The sequence below is a fragment of the Pagrus major genome, chromosome 2 (assembly GCF_040436345.1).
Source record: "Pagrus major chromosome 2, Pma_NU_1.0".
NCBI lineage: Eukaryota > Metazoa > Chordata > Actinopteri > Spariformes > Sparidae > Pagrus > Pagrus major.
This window is the reverse complement of record NC_133216.1, coordinates 14,180,277-14,207,259: the sequence shown is the minus strand read 5'-3', so window position 1 is coordinate 14,207,259 and position 26,983 is coordinate 14,180,277. Positions and strand designations below refer to the sequence as shown.

The 26,983-nt window shown below is 42.4% G+C and overlaps 1 protein-coding gene across 1 annotated transcript; it reads left to right on the top strand.

Moving 5' to 3' along the window:
• The first annotated feature begins 478 nt into the window (after positions 1 to 478).
• col26a1 (collagen, type XXVI, alpha 1) lies at positions 479 to 24,462 on the top strand. Its single transcript, XM_073491724.1, has 14 exons — positions 479 to 1,042; positions 1,223 to 1,345; positions 2,031 to 2,134; positions 14,836 to 14,897; positions 15,024 to 15,150; positions 16,769 to 16,867; positions 16,969 to 17,097; positions 20,981 to 21,064; positions 22,010 to 22,062; positions 22,142 to 22,204; positions 22,645 to 22,680; positions 22,761 to 22,805; positions 22,882 to 22,966; positions 24,041 to 24,462. Exons 1-14 carry the CDS (start codon positions 864 to 866, stop codon positions 24,169 to 24,171), a joined length of 1,320 nt encoding a protein of 439 aa, XP_073347825.1. The 5' UTR covers positions 479 to 863; the 3' UTR covers positions 24,172 to 24,462.
• The last annotated feature ends 2,521 nt before the right edge of the window (positions 24,463 to 26,983 follow it).

Here is a 26,983-nt window from a genome sequence, read left to right as displayed (position 1 = left end):
AGAGAGAAACTTATTTATTTACGACTGTGGTTATTGTGACTGATACCTTCTGGATGTGCTTGTTTTTGTTTTTTCCTCTTTCTTTTCTCCTTTATCTCCTTTTTTTCCTTGTCTGCTGTTATTTCTCCCATTCTCAAAAATAGTAAATATATATGACATAAATATACAGCAAACAGGAGTGTGATGTGGAAACTTAAAGCCTTCAAGTGCACACTATCTATCTATCTATCTATCTATCTATCTATCTATCTATCTATCTATCTACCTATCTATCTATCTATCTATCTATCTATCTATCTATCTATCTATCTATCTATCTATCTATCTGTCTGTCTTCCCCTTTGTCTGAAGTAGATTTAAAGGACAGGTTTAAATTAAGTCCCCCTCGCCTCATTATAACATCAGTGTGTGAATGAGGAGACATTAAGAGAGAGACGCTGCTGTGGGGTTAAGTAACTATTCATCATTGGCCCTCACATTCACATTCACATTCACACCATAGGACCTATATGGGTCGTGGTTTTTTTCGATCGGGACCAGATGCGCTTTTACGCACTCCGTCTCCAGCCCTCACACTCCGCGCGCTTTTTACGCACACTGGATATTTGACTCCTCGGTCCTCGGCACGATGTCAAACGTCAGAAAACCGCATTATTCTATAGGAAGAGGCTGTGTGTCATTCATTCTGGGCTCTTGAGAGGGCCAGTTTGCTGCTCGTCGGGGAGACGAAATGACCGACGCATTGATGGTTTCAGTGCGGCTCGCTTAGACTTTATTTCCCGGTTTCTGTAGGTCTAACATAAAGGGTTTTTATAACTTCAGGAGGTACTTTATCGCGGATATCAGGGATAGATCAAAAGGAGATGATGGCTTTATCGCTTCTTTACGCGCTGTGCATGTGGATCAGCTTAGTGTGTCCGTCGCTGGGAACAGGGTTTGTTTATCGCTTCCCGGGCATCACTGTGCAGCGGCAGCGCATCAAATCGGAGCAGAGCGGCAGCACAGGACCGCCAGGTACCGGATCCCGTACTACCCAACTCAGGTGAGCACATGTGCAGACTGGAGATGGCGCCTTTTCACTGCAGATTTCAAAATAAAACCCTGATTCTGGGTCTTGAATGCTGCAGCAACATTAGATTGCGTTTCAGTTCGTTGTTTGTCGTGTTTTCTCATTGATTAAGCATGATTAGTGAATGTGACATTTATTTAATTTGTGTTTTAGGAACTGGTGCCAGTATACTGTTTCCAGAACTGTGTCCTGTCAGGTGCACAATGGGACAGAAACCACAGTGCAGAGGGTGTTTCAGGGCTGCCGGTGGCCTGGACCCTGCTCCAAAGTCATCAGGTAGGTCCTCACAGCTACCCCCTCCAGCCCAGTCCTCTTCTCCTGTCAGCTCTCTCAGTTGTCTGTGGTGCTGACACTGTCCTGATGCTAAGAATCAGTCATGAATATCGGGCCAAGCAGAGATTTATGTGGCCACAGGACCTCTGTCATGTCTTATTTGTACCTTTTTTCTGATTGGAAATGTTGGTATTGACAGTAGTAGTAGAAGGTCTTTCACAAGAGTAAAACTATCCGTACAACGCTGTAGAAATGTTCTGTTAAAAGTCCTGCATTCAAGTTTTTACTCAAGTGACAGAAGTTTTATCAATACAACGGACTTAAACTTCTTTTGAGAAGTCTTTTAAAGGTTTCCCCCTGAATAAAGTAGACTGAATCCCTCCTCATTGAAGTAAATTAGAAGTAAAACGTTGCATAAAATGGAAATATTCAAGTCAAGTACAAGTAATTGTCATGTTTACAGTTCAAATCTTGCTATTTCCACTGGCTCTCTCCAGTTTTTTTTTGGTCCCTGGTTCTCATGTCCACTGTCAATGAAGCAAAAGTGCCCCAAAAGTACTAAAACAGAAGGAGTCAGACATTAATACTTGAAAGTTAGCTCATGTCTGTGTGTGTGTGTGTGTTTCTGTCTGAAGCTACAGTGCATGTTTCTGAAATCAGTGACCATGTGCTGTTTTTTTTTCTGCAGCTACAGGACTTTGATCAGGCCGTCCTTCAAGGTTGCCTACAAGCAGGTCACAGCGCTGGAGTGGAGATGCTGCCCGGGGTTTGTGGGAGAGGAGTGTCGTGAAGGTGAGAGAAACTCTCCTCTGCTTTTTTTTTCTCCTTCTCTCAGACATCGTAGGGGGGGGAATGTGGTTGGAGGCTAAATCTCTCCAGGACTAAAATAAAAGCCATCTGTGTCTTTTTAGCTGCTCTACCCACATCAGGGCCTTTTATCATGTTTGGTGGTGTGTAGTCGGGCAGTTGGTCTTTTGATATGATTGTAAAAGTTGTTTTGAATTAAGATTGAAAGCCTGTTTTTGATTACTTTTGGGAACTCTGGCTGCAGTTAAACTGCAGTTGAAGGGGATCCTGCGCTCTGCGGTTTTGTACCTTTTTCTTTTACAGCTTCTGTGCTTGGAAGGAGAATCACTAACCGTCTCAGTGAAGGAAAGTAATTTATACATTTACTCGAGTACAATTTGGAGCTACTTGTACTTTACTTGAGTATTTACATTTTCTGCTGGTTTATACTCCCACTCCGCTACATTATTGAGGCAAATATTGTTCTTTTACTCCACTAGAGTTATTTGAATACCCATTTTAAAAAACACTTATTCTGATAATCAGAAAAATACTGAACATCTGATAATCAGTCAGACGGGACAAATCAGATAAATTACTTACTTAAGTGCATTTATTGCCAGAAAATTACTTTTAGATACTTCAGTACACGTTACATCAGATACTTTTAAGGAGAACTATTATGCTTTTTGTCTTTGTCCTTTCATTCAGTGTTTATAGGTTCTTGTGCGTGTGAAAGATCCTGAAAGTTAAAAAGGTCCACACCAACAGAAGCTCCTCTCTCCCACAGAAAACACTGCTCCTGAAACGCCTCGTCAGTAGTCCCGCCTTTAATACTGCGACTTTGTGACATCACACTGCGTCACCATGTCACATAATTGCAGAATTTATACCCAGCAGCTAGTTTTTCATTTAAAAATTGATTTAGCACAGCTGCGCTGTTGTTGTTAGCGGTGCTGGCTCAGGTGTGTGTGAGCTGACCAATCAGAGCAGACTGGGTATTCAAAAGGGGGGTCTTAAAGAGACGGGAGCTAAAACAGAAAACTGATGTGTTTTTGAGCATTAAAGCATGTAAACCTATTGTAGTAGCAGCCCAAAATAAGATTATGAACCTGAAAATGAGCAGAAAATGTCTCCTTTAAAAAAACATTGATTGAGTACAGTTGATACTTCAAGACTTTTACTCAAGTACTATTTGTTAGGGTGACTTTCTCTTTTACCAAAGTAACATTTTAATGTGACAAGTAAAACTTCTGGGTACTTTTTACGACACTGCTTTCTTTCTTTGTGCATGTATGTGTGAGTATGTGCACCTCACTTCACACACATAATACCGTCGACAGCACAGAGGCAGTTTTGCCTGTCTCTCTGAATATCATCATGGCTGCAGAAGAGCAGCTTGTAGAGTGGGAGGTAGTCTAGATCTCGGTGATGGGCAGCTCTGCTCCTGGATCCCGCAGACCGCAGACTCTGAGCCCAGAAGAGGCCAAAACGTTCACCCAGGGGCGAGCCACCACAGTCAGAGGGAGGGTGGATGGAGGTCTGCTGCTCATTTATATACACATTTATATATATATGTGTCCACTGCTCACAACCACAGTGACAAACATGTTTTCACATATTGTATTTTAGACATTGTGGAAACCTGTAAAGGGGTGGTTCAGGCTGAGAAACGGTTGCTTAAAATGCCGAGTTATTTTAACGGCTTTCTATTGAAATTATGTAGCACATGCAGCAACTTGGTGGATATTTTTGTGGGCTGCTTACAGTAATTCTTGAGTAATTGAAAAATGCTGGCATGGCCTGTCCACATTTGTCCAAGATTAACAGTTACCTCAATGAGCAAACTTACTGGTCATAATTACCACACCTTGTTCCGTTTTGCAAAAATTATTCATTGTTGCACTTGGATGGGCGAGGTTTACCACAAGTTAAGAAAACACACATTAATACTAATGGAATAAACACAGACATTATTAGAAAAGCCTTTGGAAACCATTATGGATATACAGCCGTGGATATTATTCCACACAAAGATTAACACATAGCTGTATCCGCTGAGGCTGTAACGCCAGAGATTATGGTTCACTTGAGACCAAAGTGGTTGCAGGAGTGTGAAGAAGTAATCTGGCTGTTTATTTAACGTTTGCTGAGATGTATTTGCAAGTTCTGATGGCTGTGGAGCAAGAGGAAAATTGCCTCCATATGGAGAGACAGAGGGCCAGGAGGAGACAGAGGTGGATGACACAGGACAGCCTGCTTCACACTGAGGAGTGGAGGGAGAGCTGGCAGCTGGCAGTGGAGAGGAGAGGAGAGGAGAGGAGAGGAGAGGAGAGGAGAGGAGAGGAGAGGAGAGGAGAGGAGAGGAGAGGAGAGTGTAACGACGAGTGTTTCTGTCCCACTGGGCTCCAGCTGCTAATCTGCCCAGACGGCAGCGGAGCAGAGAACCGGTTCTGTGGGAAAGTGGCCCCACAGAGACTAATGAGCATGACACTCTTCCACCAGGTCTTTGTAACAGACGTGACCGCGCTAAGATCAGGCTACAGCTCTGAAACAAAGACCGATTCTCGTCCAGTAGATTAACCTCTGTGCAACAGAGTCAGCGAAGTATGAACGCATATCCGGAATACCCTTAAAGTAATGTCTGTTCTTCATAGTGATACCACAGGAGAACATTTCGAAGTTGCACAACAAACTTTGTCATCGGTTCTTCAAAGAAAGCTTTCAATTACAGACACGTTTCTGCTTTCAGTTGTCTTTTGTCTAGTTGTTATTGGAGGAGACAGTATGACGGTTGTAAAAGTAAGTCATGCATCATATTTAAAGGAGACATTCTGCTCATTTTCAGGTTAATGATCTTATTTTGGGTTACTGCTAGAGCAGGTTTACATGCTTTAATGCTCAAAAAACACATCAGTTTCCTCATACTGTCCACTGCTGCAGCTCCGTTCTTCACTTCACTTCTACCCTGAATATAGGCATGAATTATGCAAATGTGTGACATGGTGACAAAGTGTGATGTCACAAAGTCACAGAATTAAAGGCGGGACTACTGACGAGGTGTTTCAGGAGCATTGTTTTCTTTGGGAGAGATGAGCTCCTGTACAGTATGTGCTGGCTTTGTGCTTTTAATGTTCAAGATCTTACATAAGACACTGAAGGAAAGGACAAAAACGTGGTCTGTTAATTATTGAAGCTATAACTAGCAGCCAATTAGCTTAGCTTAGCATAGAGACCTCAGCTGCTGGTTAAGAACTAGTCCGGCACCAATTTTATGCTTCAGTTTATTTTTAGATTAAACCAATGAGGTATAGCATGTTAATTAGTGAGCTTAAGAAAGATTATTACCTTCCAACAGAGCCAAGCTAGCTGTTTCCCTCTGCTTCCATTCTTTGTGCTAAGCTAAGCTAATTTGCTCTTTGCTACATATTGACCATGCGAACACAAGAGTGGTATAAAACTTCTCGTCTAACTCTTGGCTTTAACAAGCACATTTCCCAAAATGTCTAAAATGTCTGAACTATTCCCTTTTGGCGAGTAACAGATTCCTTGTGTCTTTATGTCACTCAGCCAACACTGAGCATGCAGCAGAAAGCGGCTTTGAGCCAGCTGTTTTATCAGAGCGGGAGAGGACAGCCTTCACCAATGAAAATGACATCACCTCTGGTTTTAGTTTGATGGGGTTCTGGCTCCACTTCAGAGGCCCCCGAGGCCCTCAGAGATGTAGATACAGATACATAAAGAAGGCTGGAGAGCAGAGTTAAGACTGTGTAAGCTGAGGAGATGCTTGTTCCTCTCACCTCTGCACACACTCCAGTTTTCTGGACCCTGAATCATTATGTGCCTGGTTCTGGTTCTTATTCTTGTGTTACCGTTGTTCTGACTAAAAAAACTTATAAAATAGCCTTTTATGAAGCTGCAGAAGATTACCTTCTTTGGGTTTGTTGTGATCTGAAAAGTGTTTTCTTTGTTTTGAGTTATAAAGGGATGTTGTACGTTTTTATATGCATGATATCAACAATTTTACAAAATGTGTCATTTCTCCTTCATATTACATGAATATGAGCTGACTTCCATGTCAGGAAGGTGAGGGAAGACAGCTGCTAGGCGAGAGACCGCTGTTCGAGATGATGTTTCAACATTGATAAGTGCTAAACCACAGGATATCTTTAATGATACATGGAGACAATTTCTGTTGTCTTTTTAATGAGACATCCTGACAATTTGTAGGTGAAAACGGGATATTTTTAAAGAGACGTTAGGGTGATTTCCAGCCGTGTTTGTGACAAGAAAATCAGGTAAGCAAAAACATTATTGTTTCCTAACCCTAACCAAGTGGTTTGTGCCTAAACCTAACCAGAGCAGAAGCACAACATTGTCACAACATAAAATTAAAAACTGAGTATTGTGACGTAACACAAAAAAATGAGACCTTCCCCGTCTCTCTCGGTTGCCTATACAAGCCTGTAGCTGATTTCTTTAAGATATAGGGGTAATCATCGTGAGACTCTGTGTCCTCAAGGTCCCAAATATTGACAGATTTGTTGAATTTGTTTAACGCTGCTGGACTGTGGATTTCTTTGTGAAGGATTTTCCAAGACGGTCCAAAAGATGTGACTTTATGCACGTTCTCGTCTCAGTGCCTCTCTCCACTCCGCTAACAGAGAGCAACAGTAGCTAATGTTAGGTTAGAAATGGAGTCTGCTAACTTAAACTAACAACCGGCTTCCAGCACAACACTGAAGATCCACAGAGCCCCTTTAAACACAGAAGAAACACATGGTTTCAACAAAAACGTGCTCTTCCGACATTTATTCTGACGATTGGGTTGTATATTTCGTCCAGTTTGTCAGCTGTGAGTTTTTTCTGCTTTCAGCCTGAAAATTGTTTGACATTCAGCACTTGAATGTGAGCGAATCAGAAAAAGTGATGCTGTACTTTGAGCTGGTTAATGCATCAGTCATTAAACGTAGCCTCACAGTTGTTTTTGGCTTTTCAAAGTCCTCTAGTGTGTTGGCTGCTTTGTGTTTTATCCTCTGTAATAACCTTCTATCATGGAGCTTGTGGCCGAGCCCCACGGCGGAGCTGGTCGCAGCGCCTGGATTTTTCTGTGTTTGCTAATGGAAAGTGGGCGTTTTCTGAATACATTTCGTTGACACCCTGACCCGTCAATATTCTCGACAGTCTGGTTTGTGCTGGCTGTGTACAGTGCATCTCAAGATTTACATTTTGCTTTCAGCAGAGTTGTGTTAACACATGACGGCATGGAACACATTTTGGAGAAATGTGTTCGCAATTTCCCTGCTGTTGGCCCGCTCCTCCTCCTCCTCCTCCTCCTCCTCCTCCTCCTCGTCCCCCCCGCTCCATCACGGCAGCACCTATCTGCACACATGATCATATTAACAGCAGGGATTGTGGGTAACGTGTGCGTATGTAATAAGAAAAGAGTGCCAGGACCTCCCGTGATGAGTGTGGTAACCTCTGATCTCAGGAGAAGGAGTTTAACAGAGTTTAATGCCGGGTGTGCCAGCGTTGGATTACTTCTGAGAAGTTAACGAGGAATTTCATTAAAGAAGTGAAAAGTTGGCTGAAAGCTTTGGGTGTCAAACGTGTTAATTTGTTAATGTTACAGCTATGAAGCTGCTAAAGTCACTGTTTCCCCTCTGCAGCTGGATGAGGAGGACATGAGGGAGGTGTGTTAAAACCCTTTGGGATTATCTACAACAGCAGCTATATTATATCATTTCAAAAATACCTTTCTTCCATTTTTCCATTTTCTCATCTTCTCTCATCCCCTTGCAGGCCTTTATCCTTGCTTTGCCCTTGCTTTTTCTTGCCACCGCCGGCCTCTTTATCTTCTTTATTCCTTTACCGCTTTCCACTTATCTTACTTCCTATGTCCTTTAGATCTGCCGCTCTCCTCTCCTTGGAGTAAAGTGATAAAACAGAACCTTATCCCACATGTGTGGATGTGACTGATGTCTCTGTTACATCTCTGCCTCTGCTCAAATATAGGTCAGATGGCACCCTTTGACCTGCGGGGAGTTATGGGATAGCTCAGCTGGTCCTGGTCCCGGTCTGATCTGCCTGCTGGATGATGATCTATCTGTTCACACTCCTTCTGTGTTTTTTCATTTCTTTCATAAGCTTATCGCCAGGTCTTCCTGCCTCCATTTGTCCCTTTAGCTTTCTGTCTGCAGCTCCGTACATCTGCTTATTTAGCAGGTAAAGTTCCTAAAAAGGTTCCTGGAAAGGTTTCCTGAGTCGATAAGAGCCACATGTGTCCATGAAGGTTGGTGTAATCTGTGGGTTTTTGCTGCCAGGAGCCCTGTCTGTAAGGGGTCTATCTGTCCAGTTGTCTGCAGCCTTCAAGCCCCACTGCCAAATTTCCCAGTTACAAGTTTAGAAGTTAAAAGACATGTTTGTGTTCTGTTTTGTTTTGTTTGCTAAGAAACAAACCACCATTGTTTGTGGTGATTTCTCTTATCAACACTGGGACTAAGCTGTGCACGAAATACAAACTAGACATGACATCTGTTTCATGTCTGTTTCTCATGTCTGTCTGTTTTTCCCAATGGAAGGTTTTTTTGGGGAGTTTTTCTTCGTCCAAATTGAGGGTCAAAGGACAGAGAATGTTGCATGTTGTAAAGCCCCGGGAGGGAAGTTGTGATTTGTGATTCTGGGCTGTGTAAATAAAACTGACTGGACTTAACTACAAGTCTGCAGCTATGCTAGCAGCTCTGTGTTCAGGTATAGTGAGACTTTTAGCTAAATGCTATCACCAGCATGCTAACAGGCTCTCAGTGATAGTTTTAACATGCAGGTATAATGTTTATCATGTTTTGTACACACCGTGGCAGACCTAATTGGTTAGCATGTTAGCATGCTGAACTGAACACTGTTGAATTGCTGGCTTCTACTGCCTTCACACCTTCCATAAGTCTATACTTTTTTCCGTGGTTGACACGCTCCATGCTCTGAAAATCAGGGGTTATGGAGAATTGTGTATTTCTTCTACGTACTTCCAACCTTACATATTCACAAAATTTCCAATACGTCTTGTTAGCGGCTCTGTCTCATTCTCCATTTCATCCAAAAACCATTTGAACCTCAAAAACGTTGACCTTATTTCAGCCGATCACTGGGATCGTCTGTCTTCACCAAATTCACACCACATCACCTCATAGCATGACGATGACTGTACGTCTGCCTGTGCACCAGCAGGGCCATCCATCGAGCTGTGACCGTTGTGTTGCTGTTGTTTCAGCACCAGAGCTTTGTGTGCTGAGATGGACTGGACAGTGCAGCGTTTCGGGATGAGTGGATGACAGAAGAATTAGGTGCACTTTTACGTTGGAGGAGATTCAGTCTGTCATTGTTTCAGGACTACAGGAAGGAATGTCAGATTGATGCTGGTGCCTCACTGTGGGTTTCAAGTCTATTATTTAGTCGTTTACCTTTGCTTACTCTGCATGAAATAATGACTCCATGCATCAAATTTAATGGCAAATTCCACTAATTGCAAAGTATTTCTTCCTTGCAAAGCTTGAGTTTAAAGAAATGCTGTGTGGCCTGTCAGCTGGCATCATGGTGAAGAGCAGTAAATGCTCCCACTGTGGACGACGAGGCATCTTGGTTTGCAAAAAAAAAAACGCTCTGTTCACCGACCTCCACCAGCCACCGCAGCCAAAGTGGGTGTGTGATTTAGTGAGTGAGAGAGTTTGTGACAGTAGGAGTGTGTGTGTGTGTGTGTGTGTGTGTGTGTGTGTGTGTGTCTGTCGGTGCATGTTTGCCTGTGTGTGTGTGTGTGTTTGTGTGGGTGTGTGTTCTGTGCCAGCTGTTCTCCGTGCCAGCAATAGCTGACCACTTGCTGGCTGGGGCCGACACACAACAGGCTCCTGGGACGCAGCCAGCTCTTGGAGGCCGACCGAGGTCTGCACACACACACACACACACACACACACACACACACACACACACACACACACACACACACACACACACACACACACACACACACACAGAGCTTACAGACTGGGCACACACTTGTCTGTGTATCTTGGGAATGTGACAGCGACTCTTAAGATGGTCCAAGAAGATGTTTCAATACATCATCCTTCTGTCCGGCTCACACATACGGACAGAGCGAGTATTTAGTGGCGATGAAAGTGACTGTCCCCAGCTGTGTGCGTCACGGTTTGTTTTGTGGTTGTCTGTCTGTCCGTCTGTCTCTCTGTATGTGTGTGTGTGTCTGTATGTGTGTGTGTGTGTGTGTGCAAAAAACTGCAGGAAACAGAGTGATGTCTTTGATCTATATCCAGGTCTAATGTAGGAAATGTTGCTGTCTCAACAGACGATGCCCACAGTCTGACTTACACTCCTGCCAAAATATCCTGTCTTGTACTGTAGATCAGAACAATAATGGAAGCGATGATTCATTTAGGCGGTCTGTGTTTTTGCAGTTTACCGAGATGAAATATGGTGTTTGTTTTGGTTCCTCTGATGTTTAAATGAAGATTTATCCTCCAAGTTTCAAATCTTATTTACTCTCACTGTTTGTTTCCTGTAGGGAGTTTGATCCGGTCTGCTCTAGTCTCAGTTTTCATAAAAACCAACGTCAGCTTCGCAAACACATTTCAGAATACACATTTTGGTAAACACAACGACATTTTGGAAAACACAACATTTCACAAAACACACCAGCATATTGGAAAACACAACAACAACATTTTAGAAAACACAATATTTCGGAAAACAAAACACCATTTCACAAAACACAACAACATTTCAAAATACACAACGACATTTTGGAAAACACAACATGTCACAAAACACACCAGCGTTTTGGAAAACACAAACAAACACAACAATTTTCCAGAAAACACAACATTTGTACAAAGCACAGCAACATTTCAGGTTTTTTTACCCAAATGTTGGCGTGCTTTGTACAAATGTTGTGTTTTGTGAAATGTTGTGTTTTCTGAGATATTGTTGTGTTTTGACCCTCAGGGCCACCATAGTATCGTCTTATTTAAGGACATGTAATTTGCCTCATTACCCAGCAATCTGATATTTTTATTAATTGCATTTTACACAATTAAAATATTCTGTGTCTGTTGTAGCATTTTCACATGTTCTTGTCTTCTGTACCGACAACATGCTAGACTCATTGTCAGTTTTAGCATCTGAAAAACAGCTCAAACATAACAATCTTTCCTTCTCTTCCCTTTGGAGCAGAAACTGTTCCCAATTCTCTCTGTTTATTTGGCTTCCCACTAAAGACAACACGATTCTGAATCTTTCCCATGAGCTGAGCGCAATCCAAGAAAAATAACCCTGTCTTATGTTGCCATGGTGTAATTATGGATCCAAACAGACTCTATAGCTGCGGTCCCGTTCTAAACATCAGCTCGAGCACAGCGGAAGTTTGGTTTTCTAACCCAACATAATTAAATTCCAACTGCAGGGACGGAAATCCCGCCCCACCACCTTTAGAAAAAAAAAAAGGAACAGTTGTTTTGCTCTGCTTCACATTTATGGCAGATTGAGTCAGCCCTGGTGTTTTCCTGTGGTATGTGTTTATGACATAATAAGATATGGCTGCTGTATTTCTGGCTCTCAGCGGACATGAAATGAAGATTGGACAGGTTAGCTCGTTAGCAGCGACGAGTGGACCTTGTATGATGCATTTTGAGTGAAAGTACGACACAGTCACCATCACTCTGCACCTTTATTTGAGCTCTTTGAAGCTTTTATGAGAGGTAGAGTGAAAAAGGCTGAACTTAGCACTTTGAGCTCAATGCTAACGTCACATGACAATACTAACATGAAGATGTTTAGCATGTAAATAGTCAATGTCCTGACATCACATTCGAGCTCGCCTCGTCATGGCGGTCCGTTGAATAGTTGGACCTTCTAACAGACATTCCCACATCCACACCGCTATCGTGACTGAAACCTAAATGTCACCACATCATCATGAAATAACTGCTGGAATGTTTCACAGATTTGATGGACTGTATATAAGAGAGAGCGTGTCAGAGGGTGGAGACTTCCTCTGGGCTGATGATGAATAACTGAGGAGGAGATGAAGGCTTATCAACTCATCAGTCCTCTCACATTGTGGGGCTTCATGATTGCCCACAGTCTTCATGTTGTGCTGTGTCCTTGGTGCAGTCAGTCACATTAAACCGCTCGTGTGGGGTCATTTTGGCCTCGTCGGTTGAACAGCTCAGTCCTAGGGTTGATGAATCCTGAGGAATGTGTTTTGGGTTGAGCTGTTGATTGTTGTTTCCGTCTGCGGCCGTGCTCCTGGGCGAGATCCAAGATGTTGAAATGAGGCGTTGAAACCACACCCACGCGGTCTGATTCGCTGCAGGACTGGATGGAGATGACTGTAGACATGCAGACATGGCTCAGACGTTCACCCCGTCCTATTTCAGTGAAGCAGAAACCTCAGCGGCTGACATTAGTGTCCTGTGTGCTGCGGTCAGAGACGATGATTTCTGCAAAGCAGAGCCGTTTGGGTCATTTTCGTTGTCGGGTTATTTATGAGCACCAGTTGTTCCTCGTTCTAGGTATCCCCGCTATGACCACAATGTGGGTGGGTCCCGTCTGTGGGACTGACAGCTGACATTCCAGACTTCTTATGAGCCATAGACCAGAGGACGGCTCAGATTCAGAACAAATACTGGGTTTTTCTGTCAAACTGTGCTATGCTGTGTTTTGGATGTTGGGTTACAGCTCGTGTAAAGGATCCAAAATTGCAGCACAGCGAGGAATGTATAGGTATCTGCGGCTTAGTGGCAGCTACACTGGTGTAATTTGTGTTTAGAACAGGCAGAAGATAACATAGCAGAACAAGAATTTCAACGAGACCCATGCACATAAATATTTTGCTGGTGCTGACAGCAAAAATGAATACAAGCAACCTGAGAAAATAAGCAAACCGTGCCTTTTTTCCCTCAAGTGTGAACACTGTTTCTGAAAGGATAAGTCTGGCTTTATTCAATATTTTGGTTATGTAAACAAATTCTATAAAAAGAAGAAAAACAACAACACAGTAGCTCGACCTGATATAAAGCATTTCATCGGCTCTCAGCTTATTGTTTTTGTCTGACAGCCACAACTCAACGGTCTAGTCAGTGTTGTTTTCTGCTGCAGCGGGCTGCTGTTTTCTACAAAATGCTCTGATAAGCTTCCTGCCCAACACTAAACAGCAGACGGACGAAGTTAGAAAATAGCTGGTGAACATAGTTGAGCATTTAACAGATGAAGAGGCAGATATTTTCCTCAGGAGTTGAGGGAGAATAGCCTGGCATCACCAAACCAGTTCCCAACTGAACACTGGTTTTGAACATTTTGATTTTCCTTGTTTTTTTTTGTTTAATAACTTTTTGTTTATTAACTTAATAAACATAAACAATTCGATTTCCAAGAATTGGTATCAACAAGCACAGACCCAAATGCCTCTGGGCACTATTTGGTGGAACTACAACCAAATCAGAACAACAAAAAGTGAGATGCAGCGCTGTGACGAGGTCTGACACACTAGACTAGGACCCAAATGCACGGCTCGAGACAGATCAGGCTCAAAAAGGCAAAAATCTTTACTGGAATCAGGTTCAGTACACAGGAGATCAGTCAGCGGAGCAAACACAGACAAAGGGATCAGGCGGAGGCACAATGTCAGGAACAAAATCAGGTCAAAACACTAGAAAGGCTGTCAGGGGAGACAAAGACGAACTGGCACAGAAGACACAGAGCGGAAGGGATAACGAGACACAGGTGTAACACGGGACAATCACAGTGGCGGGAAAACACACAGAGGCAGGAAGGGGTATGAAACGAGAGCAGAGTTAGACACCAAAATAAAACAGGAAACAAAAAAACAAAAGCGTGACCTGAAGATAGACGAGACGTGACAGCGCTGAGCTGGTTACTGTGACCGCAGAACATGCGCAGCACAAATCACGGCACATGAAATTTAAGCTTGTTAGCTTAATCGTAATTTGGGGGAGCTGGCTAGCTAGCTACGAGTGATGTTAATTCAAAGAGCAGCGTGAATCATGGCCTGGTGCTTTGTCGTCAACTAGAGACTTGTCCTTTAAATTGCACATTAATACCATCAGGACAACCAGGCGCACCCTTTGTTAGACTGATGTAGACATTTAGAAATGGCAGCAAAATGACAGTATTTGTATGATGGTGCGTGTTTGTTTGCGTTCTCATGTGCAGTGGTTTTGGTGTTGGTGTTTGGAGGAGGATGTGAGTGTGGGCACACAGGCCATCACTGCGAGTGGGCAGACGGACAGAAAACATGCCGAGTCAGGAGACGTGCAGGTGTGTGCCAGGCTTGTGTGTGTGTTACACAGAGAGGGAGAGTGTGTGTATGGGTGTCAGCTGGAGAGGGAATTTCACGAGAGATCTAATAATATTTATCCTGTGAGTGAGTGACATGATTTAAGGAGGAATTCCTAATAAATTCTTGGGTCTGGTTTGATGGACATTGTTCTTGTGTGTCTTGGCTCGAGCGGCTCGGTGTGAGATAGAGAGATACTGCTGATGGTGCCAGGATGAAAAAAGAAGCAGGGATGAAAGAGACGAGGCAGAGACGGGGGAGAAAGGGAAAGACAGATGGAGAAGAAGCAGCATGTATGCCTGCTGTAATGTGGAAACTAAGCTCGTCTTGTGTTTCTTCCTTACAGAGTGTTTGAACTGCACCAGCTTCACTGACATGAACAGCAGAATAAAGACCATTGAATCAAAGGTAAATCCGTCCTCACCCGCCTGTTTCTTTCCCATGAATAATTTGATGGTGATCATTTGTACACAGATTATTTCACGTCTTCATACAGAGTAGAGATGTGTCTGACATTTGCAGGTCTTGTTTCAGATCAAGCTGTTAGAAGAGGGACGTTCCTCCCTGCCGACAGTCAGCAGTTTACCAGAGGGCTCCACAGATAATGAGGTGGACACACCACAACCCACTCCTATTGGACCGCCATCTTACCTCCCACAAGGTGTCAACACATCAAATATGCTTTCAGGAATATGTACAGGAGATGTTAAAGAGCTGTTTTTTTAATGCCTAAAGAAACCCCAGCAAATATAAATAGAAAATACAAACTTCAAAGTTCAAACTCGGAGAAAAACCTCCTTTTATTCAAGGTAACGTCGTTATAACTTCTGGGGAAACATCAGATGATCAACAGAGGGTGAGGCAGGACGTCGGTGAACGTGACTCAACATATTAAACTTAATTAAACTTAAATGCGTCACCTCGTTCGTGAACATCTCTGCCTGTGTTGTGGTGATTGTTTAACAATAAAGACAACAATACCGATGATCACACGCTTCTTTACATTGTCATCAACTCTTTTGTTTTCATCGGTTTGACTGAGAGTCCCCTCGAGACAGAAATTACATACCGTGTGTTTAATATTTGAATATGAATTTACAGTAAATCCACAGTTTGAGTTCAAAAGGTTTAAATCAAAAGGAATATTTCACTGCAATTTAATGCAATAATAAACTCTCAAAAATTTGTACAAAAATGACCTGAATACCTCCTCCTTCCTGTGGCCCAAAGCTCCTGTGCAGGTGCTATAAACACCTGCACTGCTAACTGAGCTAACAAGCTAATGGCATCTACAGTTATCAGTAGTTAGCTTTTTACTCTGGTTATATGCTGCCCCCTATTTGTTTGGAGTATGAATTTCATGAAGGTGGCCAACTCTTACATGTAGCACCTTTAAGTCAAGCCTCCAATGAAGTTTGTTGAAAAAACACTATGGGTCCAAAAGTCCAACATTTACATCCTCACTGGCTTTATTTAGCTGGTCCTGCTTACTCCAGAGACATCAAAGACAAATGCTGTATTTTTCAAGTCAACTCAACTTTATTTATAAAGCACTTTACTCACAATGCATCGATTACAGCACTCATTTACAGCACACAGAGCAAAACAAAACAGCACAACACAAAAGAAGGAGACAAACACAAGAGAGGACAAGGAGAGGACATAAGAGTGAAGATAAAATAATGATAATAAAAATGAAAAATCATTACTGTTATTATAGTCGCAATAATGATACTAACGATGGCACTAATGTAATTATTAATAATATATTTCCACCCTATTGTAACAGCAGCAACAACAGCAGTAATAAAAACAGTAGAGAGTAGTAAAGAACCACAGATGCATGATATATTATTTGAAAATATCATGATACTTTATTTATTCCTCGCTCACCATCATCAGTACTTTGGTGAGACACTGAGGTGCAGCAATTTAGTAAAAACAACAACAACAAAGGGAAATATTGAAGCAGCAGAGGTGGAGATATCCTGATTTTTAGTCCCAGTCAAATGCTGGATTCTGCATTTCCAACAAAGCAAATCAATAGTTTCCTTGATTAGACCCTGCTTTGTGCCAAATGCTTACACAGCCTTGCAGTCTTGCACCCTCGCAGACTTGACATAATGACAGTGAACACATCACGGTGCCTATGACTGAAGGATGGACGTTCAGATGCAACCTAAGATTTCCCACCTGTACCTTAAAATCATTTTGGAGTGAACTCCTCCTTGAGCTCTACAGCTGACTCTGGCTATCTCTTTGTTTTTTTGGAGCACCAGTTGGCAGAGGACCTCCAGGGCCCATCGGACCACCGGGGCCTCCAGGTTCTGCCGGACCTGCAGGTCCGGCTGGAAGATCAGGCCTCCCTGGACCCGTCGGTAAAATATCATGTGACAATTGTGACTAATGGCAGAAAAAACATCCTGTTTGCTTGTTTAACTGATTAATTGATTGATTGTATTTTGTGTTTGGTGCTCAGGACCAAAGGGGGACAGAGGTCTACCAGGAGAATTAGGTCTCCCTGGCCCTCCTGGTCCACCGGGTCCTCCAGGGCCGAGCTCCTCTCGCATCCGAGAGCGTGGTGACGTTTTTCATGTGGACAATCAAGGTAAGTGAACAATTCCACTTTCCAAATTCACTCTTTTACAGTAACTGAGGGCTAAATTGTCCCAGATGGCCTCAAATGAGAACATAATAGAAGTAGATCTTATACACATGGTTGAATTTTGACCCAAGAACAATTGTAAAACCATTCAAGCATTCAGTTTTTAGATGGTCTGAATTGATGCCAAAACCGCAGGTCCATTTTCACAGTTCATCCTACGATGAGTCATGTGCTGTAGTAGTTTCACACACTCTCATATCTCATCTATTATGTCCATCCTATTGTTCTCTGTGCAATCATTGTGTCAGGCAGAAGATGAACCCTGGCCAGGTGGATTTCTATGTATGGAAAATGGGTTTAAAAGGGGCACAGGTGGAGGCTAAAGCATACTGCAGCTGTTACCAAGTGCTTAAGTGAGCAAATTGTGTCGTTAGCTTTTAGCGAAGGACTAAAGAGAGAGTATTGTTTCTTTGCAGCAGAGGGCTGGCTTAGATTTAGTTTAATTGTTTCCGTGTGTTTTTGCTGCTGCTGAGCCACTGTTTACTGCAACCTCTTTTAGCACCACCACCAGCAATGGAGCCAAATACCAGCACATAAATCACAAGATTAGCTCAGGTGGTTTTGAAGGGACTGAATCAAAAAAAAAGAAAATTATATTTAGACATTTCCACATCAATACAGCTTCACTTCTTTGTCTGCTCTCATCTCAAACATCTGTACAATCAAACATGTAAAGCAAGTGTGAAAGCAACAGATTTTTGGTGTGAGTTGCAGAGTTTAAGAGATATCCCCCCTGTAGAGAGGTCTTCCTTCTCCTGAAGATAATGGAATTAGATTGCGATCTTTCATTTGTTTTATATTTACATAAAATGTTATTATTGTACCCTTACATGGACATTGGTGAGACATTTTCAGTCATTTTATTTTATTTCAGCACATTTCTGTTGAGCTAACATGTTTCAGACTGCTTATCATTGGACTCTCGCTTTAAACAGTGAGTGGGAGATGTATGTTTTTTAAAAAACCTTTGTCTTTTTTCACTATTACTATTTTGTTCTAGTTTTCATGGCGTCTGCTGATGAAATAGAGAGAGAGCAAAAATAAAACTTCAAAAGACATCTGTATGATGCTACAAAGCCCTCCGCTTTGCTCAGTTTGTATCTGAAAATGGATCAAACGGGTCTAAAGATGAAGAAGAAATACGCATCCAAAATTCACTCCACTTGGTGCAAGACTTTCCAGTTTTTACAATGTAAATTTAAGATATTGACTTTTGATCGCTTTTCATCTATGCTTTCTGTTTTTATTTTACTGTCAGCTATGAATTTAAGCCATATTAATAGTCATTTTACTTTCACATTGTGTTTATTCTATTAATCTGTGGTGTAGGTTTATATGGGGGCAGGGGCGTTGACGATATCTCCCTATTTGTCACAGCCTAATGTTGGCAGTTCTTACATGAAGCTGTTCACAACAAGGTCCATGGATTATCTTGAGTGACTGGGTCATGATTTCTGGAAAGAGACACCGGCTTTTGAGTTTTTCAAATGTATTTATTTTGGTGCTGCTGAGTGCAATTTATAGTTCCTTTATATTCAGGAGAAGGCAGACATTATGGCAATCCGTCCAGTGATCAACATCCTCTGTCCTTAGACCCTCGATTCGAATAAGGACGAACTTGCCACATTGAAAAAAAACCCTTTTAACAATTGAGCAAATGATGGAAGAAACCAAGATAAATAGCCCTACAGGTAAGAGGAAACATACGTTTTCTCTATTTTGGGGTGAACTGTCCCTTTAAACATAGAAATAACAGTTTTTTTTGTTTGAAGCTTTAAAAATATAAATGACAGAAGAAAAAGCCCTGTGCAGAAGTTCTCTCTCAGCGATCACCACAGGGAGGCAGCATAACTCCACGCTGTAATCATTACCTCATGAGGACTGCTGGCTCCGATTAAGCTTTTGGCTGCGTCTGCCTGTCTGAGCCCGGGACTGTGTCTGCGGGTCTGGAACTATGTAGATTTGGGTCTGTGGGACCATGTAAGCTGAGGGGGGCCAACTGGCTGTAAATCAGGCCTAATTTGTTAGCTGTCAGCACAACAGTCTGCGTTTGGGGGAACAGGCCGAGGCCCAGAGCCAAAATCTGGGCTCGCTCTGAACGAGAGGGAGGGAGATAGTCTGCCACTCATGTGGAGTTTCTCGGGGAGGCAGCCAGGCTCGAGGAGACTGTAACATTAGAAAATTAGTTCCAGAGGGAGATCTGCTCCTTCTAGACCCTTTTCTGTGGACTGTAGCCATAATGTAACAGCGCTGTCTCAACACGGACTGATTCTGAGCATATGTCGGAGTGGAGAGGAAGTGGAAGTGTGGCTGCAAACAAAATTTATACTCACCAGCATGCTTTGAAATAACCTACATGCTGGGAACAAGGCCCTGCTTCCACCTCCTGAATGTTTTCTACGAGGAGAGATCATGTGTAAGCATTTACAGCTCCATTAAACGGGACCTGTTTTAGATTGACCAGCTGTTCCCGTCGATCGCACTGGATTTAATCCGGCTGTTGACTGCTGATGAAACCCTGTGGTCACCCGTGATGTCTTAACTCCTCTCTTAGGTTGAAATAAGGATCCTACTCCCTGAAGTCTAGGCTGTTTGAGATCCCAATAGTGTTAGTATATGGATAGATACAGCCAACAATTATTTGAAACGCGTACTGGAAAATGTAAAGACATGCCCAAGATGGAAATAAGATTTAGTGTCCTTGGCTCCAGGTTGTGTGTGTCTCTCAAATGCATCATGAGTGACCGCTTCTGGTTAAATTTACCTTCTTTCTAATTTGATTATATCTGTGATTAAACTGTGTTCGCCGCCACCGAGTGCAGAGTTCAATAGCTGCTTTCACACTACACTACATGGTCACATGCATCTGTGGTCACCCTGTGAGTGTGACTTGAGTTATCGGGCCCTAGTGTGACCTTGTTGTTGGTGCATTTAGATCACCCATGATGCACTTCAGTGTGCCAAGAGTGAACCAAGTGTGTATTTTTGTTTGGGCTGAGACAAAGGGATTAGTTTTTGTCACCAGCTACAACATTGGTGTCAATAAAAACAGCAACATTTTGCGTAGTGACTAGTTTGACACTTAAGAACTGATTTAACACAGCTGCTCTGTTGTTGTTAGCAGTGTTGGCTCAGGTGTGGGTGAGCTGACCAATCAGAGAAGACTGGGTATTCGGGGGGGGGGGACAGAGGAGGAATACAGAGCTGCAGCACTGGACAGTATGAGAAAACTGATGTGTTTTTTGAGCATTAAAGCTTGTAAACCTATTCTAGTAGTAACCCAAAATAACACTGTGAACCTGAAAATGAGCAGAACCTGTCTCCTTTAACTCTGACAGATTTTAAAGGTACACTATGCAACCTTATCACAGGCCTATAAACAAGGAGATAGAGCTCTTGATTGATGAACAGCAGTCTGCCAAATGAGTTTTAGATGTACTTTGTATTTGCAAACATTAGAGCAAAACAAGCCTGTATTTTGAGTCATGGTGGGTCGAGAACAAATACAGTCCACTTCACATCTACAGGTCCAACAATTCAAGAATAAAGAGCTACATAACCGAAAGTGTTACTAAAAAAAGTTACATAGAGTACCTTTAAATGTTTAAATGTCAAATTATAATTATAATTTGTACCTTCTTTCCATTAACATTCCCATTTGAAGCATTGTACTCTGACTGGTTTTACTTAAGTTGATCTTCAGGTCACTGGAGGATTACAACCATGAGGTGGTAATTCTAGTTCCTGATCCGTCACTACTCTCCATTGTCTTGTGCAAAGGTTAAATGAGACCTTTTGTTTGCTCTCCTGTTTCTGTGTTTCACAGAGGAGATCCCCGACCATTCAGCACTCCCTGCTCCTCAGATCGTGGTTGGGCCTCCTGGTCCAACCGGTCCCGTCGGTCCCTCAGGTATGAATAGAAAATAATTCTTGCTCACAGGTTAGAGCGAAACACCACAGCTCGTCCTCAGTGTACCACGCTTCATGCAACATACATATGTGTTATCTATGTATATATGATTGAGCATTGACCTTCTGGACGGGTCCATCATTATGAATGGACGTAGTGCAGCCAGGTGCTGCTCAAATTCACAAAACTTTTTAAATGCTAGTCAAGATCCTAAAATTTCCAACTGTAGGAAACATGTCATACTATTTCAGAAGTGGGAAGTAATGAAGTAGATTTGTCAGGTATCTGTGCTTTATTTTTCTGACAACTTTTTTACTTTTCTTCCCTACATTTGAACACAAATATATATGAGGCGCTTTCAAAACAGGCTTTAGTTTTGATGCATTAGAGGGGAATTATCAATTATTTTTATTTTGCATCGTTGCACGGCACCCTCCCAACATCACAAGACTGAACTATCAGTGCATATCAGACACGGCACTGGTAACAAGACAGAAACGGACAAACAAAAGTATCTGTACTTCTACTGGAGTAAAGAATGTGTGTACTTTTGATATGTCTGCTGATTTGTAATGGGTCCAGAGAAGCACGAAACACTTGATCTAATTATGTAGCTACAAAAAAGTGACCTTTTGAAATGTTAAAATATTGCTATATCAGCATTATTCTATAAAACAAAGGTACAAACAGATCCAATAGATAAATATGTGTCTTTGTTCTGTGAAAACATTTATAAAACCACCTTATTTAAGGGTAATTTTTAACTAAACACACTAAGAAGGTTTGAGTGGTTAATCATGTTTATTTTGTAAAGCCTGACAAACCTCTCCCACAGGACGATATCATTTCTGAATTAAATTAAACTGTGTTAAATTGAATGAATTACATTTTGACGTTGCACAATTTTTTGACGTCCTCCTCATGTGTAAATGTGTTTTTTTACAGGCCCTCCAGGACTGAGAGGCCTGGCAGGGATACCAGGCCTGCCAGGTTCAGATGTGAGTATCTGCATCTGTTGATTAATAAAAATATAACATATATACTGGCATTTATAACGCGTGCCCTTCTGTTCATCAGGGCACTGAAGGCCTCCAAGGCAAGCCGGGGGAACCTGGGCCTAAAGGAGATCCAGGGGAAAGGGTGAGGCTGTTTTAAAAATCGTCCTCCTTATTGGATTATCAGGCTGGCTGAACATATTAGAATCTGATGAACTATCAAAATGCTTTTTGTTCTACGGTTTGTAAATGGTCCGAGCTGTCATGCAACCTTAAACACATTAAAGGTGAACAAGCTTTTCTTCAAAGACGCAATCCAAGCCGTGACTAATCCCCCCCCCCCCCCTCTAGCTCCCTCGTCCAAGGCCAGGCCTCACTAATCAGGGCGGCCATGTCTGGTCCCCTCTTTTATCCGGCTCTCTAGTGGGCCTCTGTCTTTAAACCTGATCCCCTTCCTCTACTAGCATGATTTAAGATTGGAGATCTGGTGAAGAGGAAGATTAGTACGGGGGATAAAGGATGCAAGCCGGGGAAATGTGTGTGAGCGGGAGTCTTAAATTATTTCTCTCTGTTCTTCCTCTACAGGGGCCTCCAGGTGTATCAGGCGAGCAGGGCCTACCTGTAAGTAAAAGGTTACTCTCTCGTTTGAAACACACTTACTGTATATACACAACACAGATTACTTTACTCTGTTTTCACAGGGAGCACCAGGGCCAAAAGGAGATCCAGGAGAAGGCTTGAATGAGGTAAGAGACATTTATATCTTTTCCTCCTGCCCCCATTTGAAGAATTGTCCGACATGAACATGATGGTGTCATTCAGGGCGAGGCTGTGCAGCAGCTCAGGGAGGCCCTGAAGATCCTGGCCGAGAGGGTCCTGATCCTTGAGCACATGATCGGCGTTCACGGTGAGGAGGAAAACAGAGATGCAGGAAAGCATTTTTCCAGAGCTCCGAATGATTAAGTCAAAGGAGTAGTTTGACATTTTGGGGAAATATGCTTATTTGCTCTCTGGGGGAGAGTCAGATGAGAAGATTGATACCGCTCACAATTTTGTCTGTTAAAGCTACAACAAGGGAATTTTTTTTGTTGATTTTGGCGGCCCCTGTGGACAATAGCAGTATGAGCACCACCACCTCCTCCTGTCATAAAGATCTTGATCCTGCTAGTGTGTGAATTTGTTTTGAAAGTGAGTGACAGAAAGCTACAGCCAGCAGCTGAAGTTAGCTTAGCTTCGCTTAAAGACCTGGCTCTGACAAAAGGTAACAATCACTAACATTTCACTGAAAGCTTGGGTTGGTAAGTTATTCGAAAAGCATTTTTTGTCATATATGTAGAAAATCTCTGAACGTCCTGACAGCAATCAATAAATCAAATGCTTTAACAAATACAAGAAAAAGGCAGATGTACTGCTAAAGCTATTAGCGAGCTAGTTGCACAAGAATGGCAAAGAAAGTGAAGCCAAAATGTGCCGATACGAACATACCAGCTTGACAGCAGTGAGGACTAACAATAGCCGTGTTTGTTGTTTACGTAAATTATGATAATATGAGGTGTTTTTTTTATATGTCGGTGAGACAGGAGGTAGTTGGGTACGGTTAGTGGTTAGGACAATGTGGCGGACAGACTACAGCGTACAACAATTCATTGTTTTAAGAGGGATTTAGAAATAGTCCGGCACATAACTGTTGTTTTTAATCTTCGGATTTTGTGCGAATTAAACGGAGGAGATATGACGTGTTAATTAGTGAGCTCTAGTTGTGCTGATTGGAGGATTTCTTTACCTTCGACCCAGGGGAGTTGTTTCTGCCAGTTTCCAGTCTGCTGGTCGTAGCTTCATATTTAACAAACAGACAAGAGAGTGGTATCGATCTTCTCATCTAACTCTCCTCCAGGAAGCAAATTGGTATATTTCCGAATATGTCAAACTCTTCTTTTAAAGCAGTGTTTTTTGGTGATTGTTTTTCCCGTCTTTTCCACAGACAACTCTGAAGGATCTGGATTTGGCAGTATGTCGGACCCCCTGTCTTTCTCTGCCATAAAGATCAAGCGTCTTCAGCCTGTTCAAACCCCTCCAGTGCTGGAGGAGAGACACAGACCAGCTCCCCTTTAAGAATATTGTCTAGTTTTGTATGTATGTGTATAATTGTGATGGATGTGGCATATTTTTGTTTTATATCATGTTTCTTGTACCTTTATTATTACTATTTGCCTATTATTGTCCTTTCTTATCAAATAACTCTTTGCAGACATGAGATGTTGAGCATTTCATCCACACCCTGTTGCTGCACGATCCTACATAACCTTCGCAGCAGCCCTTCGTACAATGTTGTACAATGAAATATAATCTCATAAAGTGTTATGAAGGTTTTGGCATCTCTCTTTCCTCAGATAAAAGACTGCCTAGTAAACACATCAGTCTTCTTGGCTGATGTTGCAAAGCTCCTCAGGCTGTGATGAGAGTTCCCGAGAGCTGGACCCAAAATATACTATTTAGTGTCGAACACATTTTTGGAACGACCTCAGGGTTCATCTCGTGTTAGCCTGTCAAACATATTTCTTCCTCTCTCTTCTCTCTGTCTCTCTGTGGTTGCTCTGCCTTGTTAAAACTGAGGTAAGACATGACAGGCGGCCAAGAATATCTGCTTAAAATAAAGTTAGGTGAAATGAATAGCATCTGGAGACCGCACATCTGGAGAGCAAAAGGAAGAGACAGTGAAACAGTTGAGTTTTGGCCTGGAAACCGTAAACCCTGCTCGTCTCCAGTGCACCTTCACGCGACTGGCTCATGGAGAAGTGAACGTGACAGGATTACATGGACTTTTCTTCCAAACTGATACGATTATTGTATAATGAGTCTCTGAGAGACCAAGCCTGTTAAAGCTTTGACCATGTGCAGTACAATCTTTGTTTTCTCCATTACAGGGTTCATATGTAACAGGAATAGTGTTGCATTTTGGGGATATAAACCGGGAGTTGGATGAAAGGATCAATACTGGAGCCAACAGCTGAGCTTAGCACAAGGACTGAAACAGGGGAAAGAGCTCACCTGGCTGTTTCCCCCTTTTAAAATCCTCCTATACGCACTTGCAAACTCACGGTGATGACAATGCTGCGCTCATGTCGTGTCAAATGTCAACAAAACATCGGACAATGTGCGAAAAGTCATCATCATTACCAGTTAAATCTAAACATCCAATATAATGTTAATAAACCATTTAATCTATGTTACTTGTTAGTGAATGGTTACAAATATGTAGCATACAAGTGACTACAAGTTTAGCAGTGGTGGAAACCCATTTGAAATAATAATAATGATGTTTTCCTTTTCCTCCCACTTTACTAACATTGTTTGGATGCAGACTCCACAAAGTCACTGCACCCAGCCAACCACAAAGTGTCATTGTTAGACTTAAGTGAAGGAGTGCTAATTAATGTTAATTAATGTGGTGACTGGCACGGGGTTGTTGTGTGGAGTATCTCTGGGAGAGTATCATAGTCTGGTTCATGAACTCTGCCCGGTTTTTGGCTCTTCCAGAGAGTTTTTCTCGATCCGCAACAAGTTTGCAGAGATCAGAGATCTCCTCTCCCTCCTCTCTCCTGGCAGCTTGATGTTGTTTGAAGCACTACACAACATAATAGATGCTAAATGTTTTTGCATGTGTGTGTTTCTGGCCTATATGGCTGTTTCACCCTGACACCACCGGAGATTTATCATGCTTACCATAAGAAGACATGACAAATCTCCATTAATAGTATCTCTCTCTCTCTCTCTCTCTCTCTCTCTCTCTCTCTCTCTCTCTCGCTATATATATATATATTTAGCTCCCAAAATAAATGCGAAGGTACCATTATTTTCGTCACAACGCAATGAGGACTAAAGGCCCCTTCACACCAGGCCAGTGGTTGGCTGTCAGGCATTGTCCAGGCCATCAGTGAGTGTCCGTGGCTCCAGTCAGCACTGGACGGCTCTTGTCAGTGGCTTTTTGGCCGATTGAGATTGTGTTACATTCATGTTCGGAAATTGTTCTTCCCACTTCGGTGTGTTCACATTCAAGTCGGAATGTGAAAGCAACATTATAGATGTTTAGCATTTTATCGTTCAGAGTGTTTAAACAACACATTGACAGCTGTTTCTGGTATTTGAGTGACAAGGAAGAGCAAAGGAAATGGATCATGTAGGCCATGAAATATATTTCAAAAAATATGCATGATACCATCAACCCAACGTTTACTGTTCTTAGGGGGTGTTCACGTGAATTTCCCTTGTCGGAAATGTGAACGCTGCTTATTAGTAACAGCAGTTTGTATATCAGCAGAGAGGTATTTAATTTACGCAGGCGCAGAATGTACAAGTTTGTTCGCCGTCTCTGCGGTGTGTTGAAGTGCAGCTCTTTGGCCGAGACACAGGAGATATGAGGCGACGCAACAGTCGGCCTTCGTCGCAGCTTGTTCTTTGGCGTCTGTTTGGTGTTTCAGGGCCTTAAGAGGTTGGTGTATTTTGTTAGCCTCGGACAAAGCCATGCTAGCTGATTCACCCCGTTTCTGGTCTTTGTGCTAAGCTAAGCTAACCAGCTGTAGATTGAGAAATATGAGTGTGGTATCAATTTTCTCATGCATTTCCCAAGATGTACAACTTTTCCTTTAACCATTATTTGCAGAAAAGTGGTGAATCTGCCTGTATCTGTTGTTGAGTCTCTGATTAGTTGTCATATGTACAGAGGACTGAGTCTGCTCTTTCAAGTACAGCTGTTTGTTGTGCATGTTTCATTACCTTTAATACTAAACAATGTTCAAGTGCTTTGTTGTTTAATTTGCGTGAGACTCAGCAGATATTTATCTGTGTTGATTATTGAAGTGAGATTAAAGTCACAACAACAAAGGGATTCATTTCGCAGAGTCACCACTTTATTGCACATAATTAC